This window comes from Nestor notabilis, unplaced genomic scaffold, assembly GCF_000696875.1.
Source record: "Nestor notabilis isolate BGI_N333 unplaced genomic scaffold, ASM69687v1 scaffold31523, whole genome shotgun sequence".
NCBI lineage: Eukaryota > Metazoa > Chordata > Aves > Psittaciformes > Psittacidae > Nestor > Nestor notabilis.
In genome coordinates, this window is record NW_009924030.1 from 62,900 (window position 1) to 63,825 (window position 926).

The 926-nt window shown below is 38.6% G+C and overlaps 1 protein-coding gene across 1 annotated transcript in view; it reads right to left on the reverse strand.

Moving 5' to 3' along the window:
• The window catches only part of COL5A2 (collagen, type V, alpha 2), a gene marked incomplete at its 5' end in the record, with an annotated part of 29,000 nt that overhangs the window by 22,223 nt on the left and 5,851 nt on the right, over positions 1 to 926 (reverse strand). Inside the window, one exon of the mRNA XM_010012432.1 lies at positions 145 to 243. Within this exon, the coding sequence (XP_010010734.1) occupies positions 145 to 243 (99 nt within the window). The remainder of the gene's footprint in view (positions 1 to 144; positions 244 to 926) is intronic.

Below are 926 nucleotides of genomic sequence, written 5' to 3' on the forward strand. Positions count from 1 at the left end.
GGCCTTTACCCTTTAAGTTGCTCCACTGAAACAAGTCTGTCCTTTTATAACAGCTTCTTAATTCTGCAAAGTTCACTGTTGCCTTCTGAAAATGAAAAATGCCACGGTTTATAGTGTACTGCAATTAGTTTATTAGCTCCTTACCCTTGCACCCGGGAGGCCAGGTTCACCAGGACGCCCAGGATCTCCCTGACCTCCTTTAGGACCAGAAGAACCTGCAGGACCACGCTCTCCTTGCGCACCCTAGACAGATACCAATAGGCTACAAGTTAAGAGTGGAACAGCAACAGTAAGGGAAAGTTAAATAAAACAGGTATCTTCTATTAAGGACCTATCTGTTTTGCAAACAGAGTTCCAAATAATGCTGCTGCTTATTCTTCTTATTATTACTATTATTGTTATTATTATTACTACCACTACTATTATTTTCCCAAATTATTACTTACAAGTTGTCTCTTCAATAAAGCAAATTTATTTAAGAATTTTAGAATCCCTGTATTTTTATCAAGAAATTAGGAATTTAGAGAAACACGAGACCAATACGTATGTGAGTCAGTTCCCTAGAAGTGTTAAAGCAGTTGGGAAAGCCGAAGACAGATAAGCACATCTGTTCAAGGGACAAGCCTAGGAAAACAATCCACACGCAAAGAGAAGGCAATTTTTCAGAGTTACCTACTATAGAGCAATACATAAAGAAATAAAATAGTAGAACAGGTCAAATCTATCTGTATTTCAGCATGAGGGAGCATTAAGTCAGGGACAAGCAAGCAAAGCTGAACATCACAGGAACTGAAAGTGACTTTTCCCAAAAAAAATCTAACCTCAAAACATTCAAATCCCTTTTTGGTATTTGTCAACTCCTTTTGATCCTGCTTCCAGTGATTCTGAGGATCTGCCTATTTGCCCAGAAGCAGACACTCTTTCTA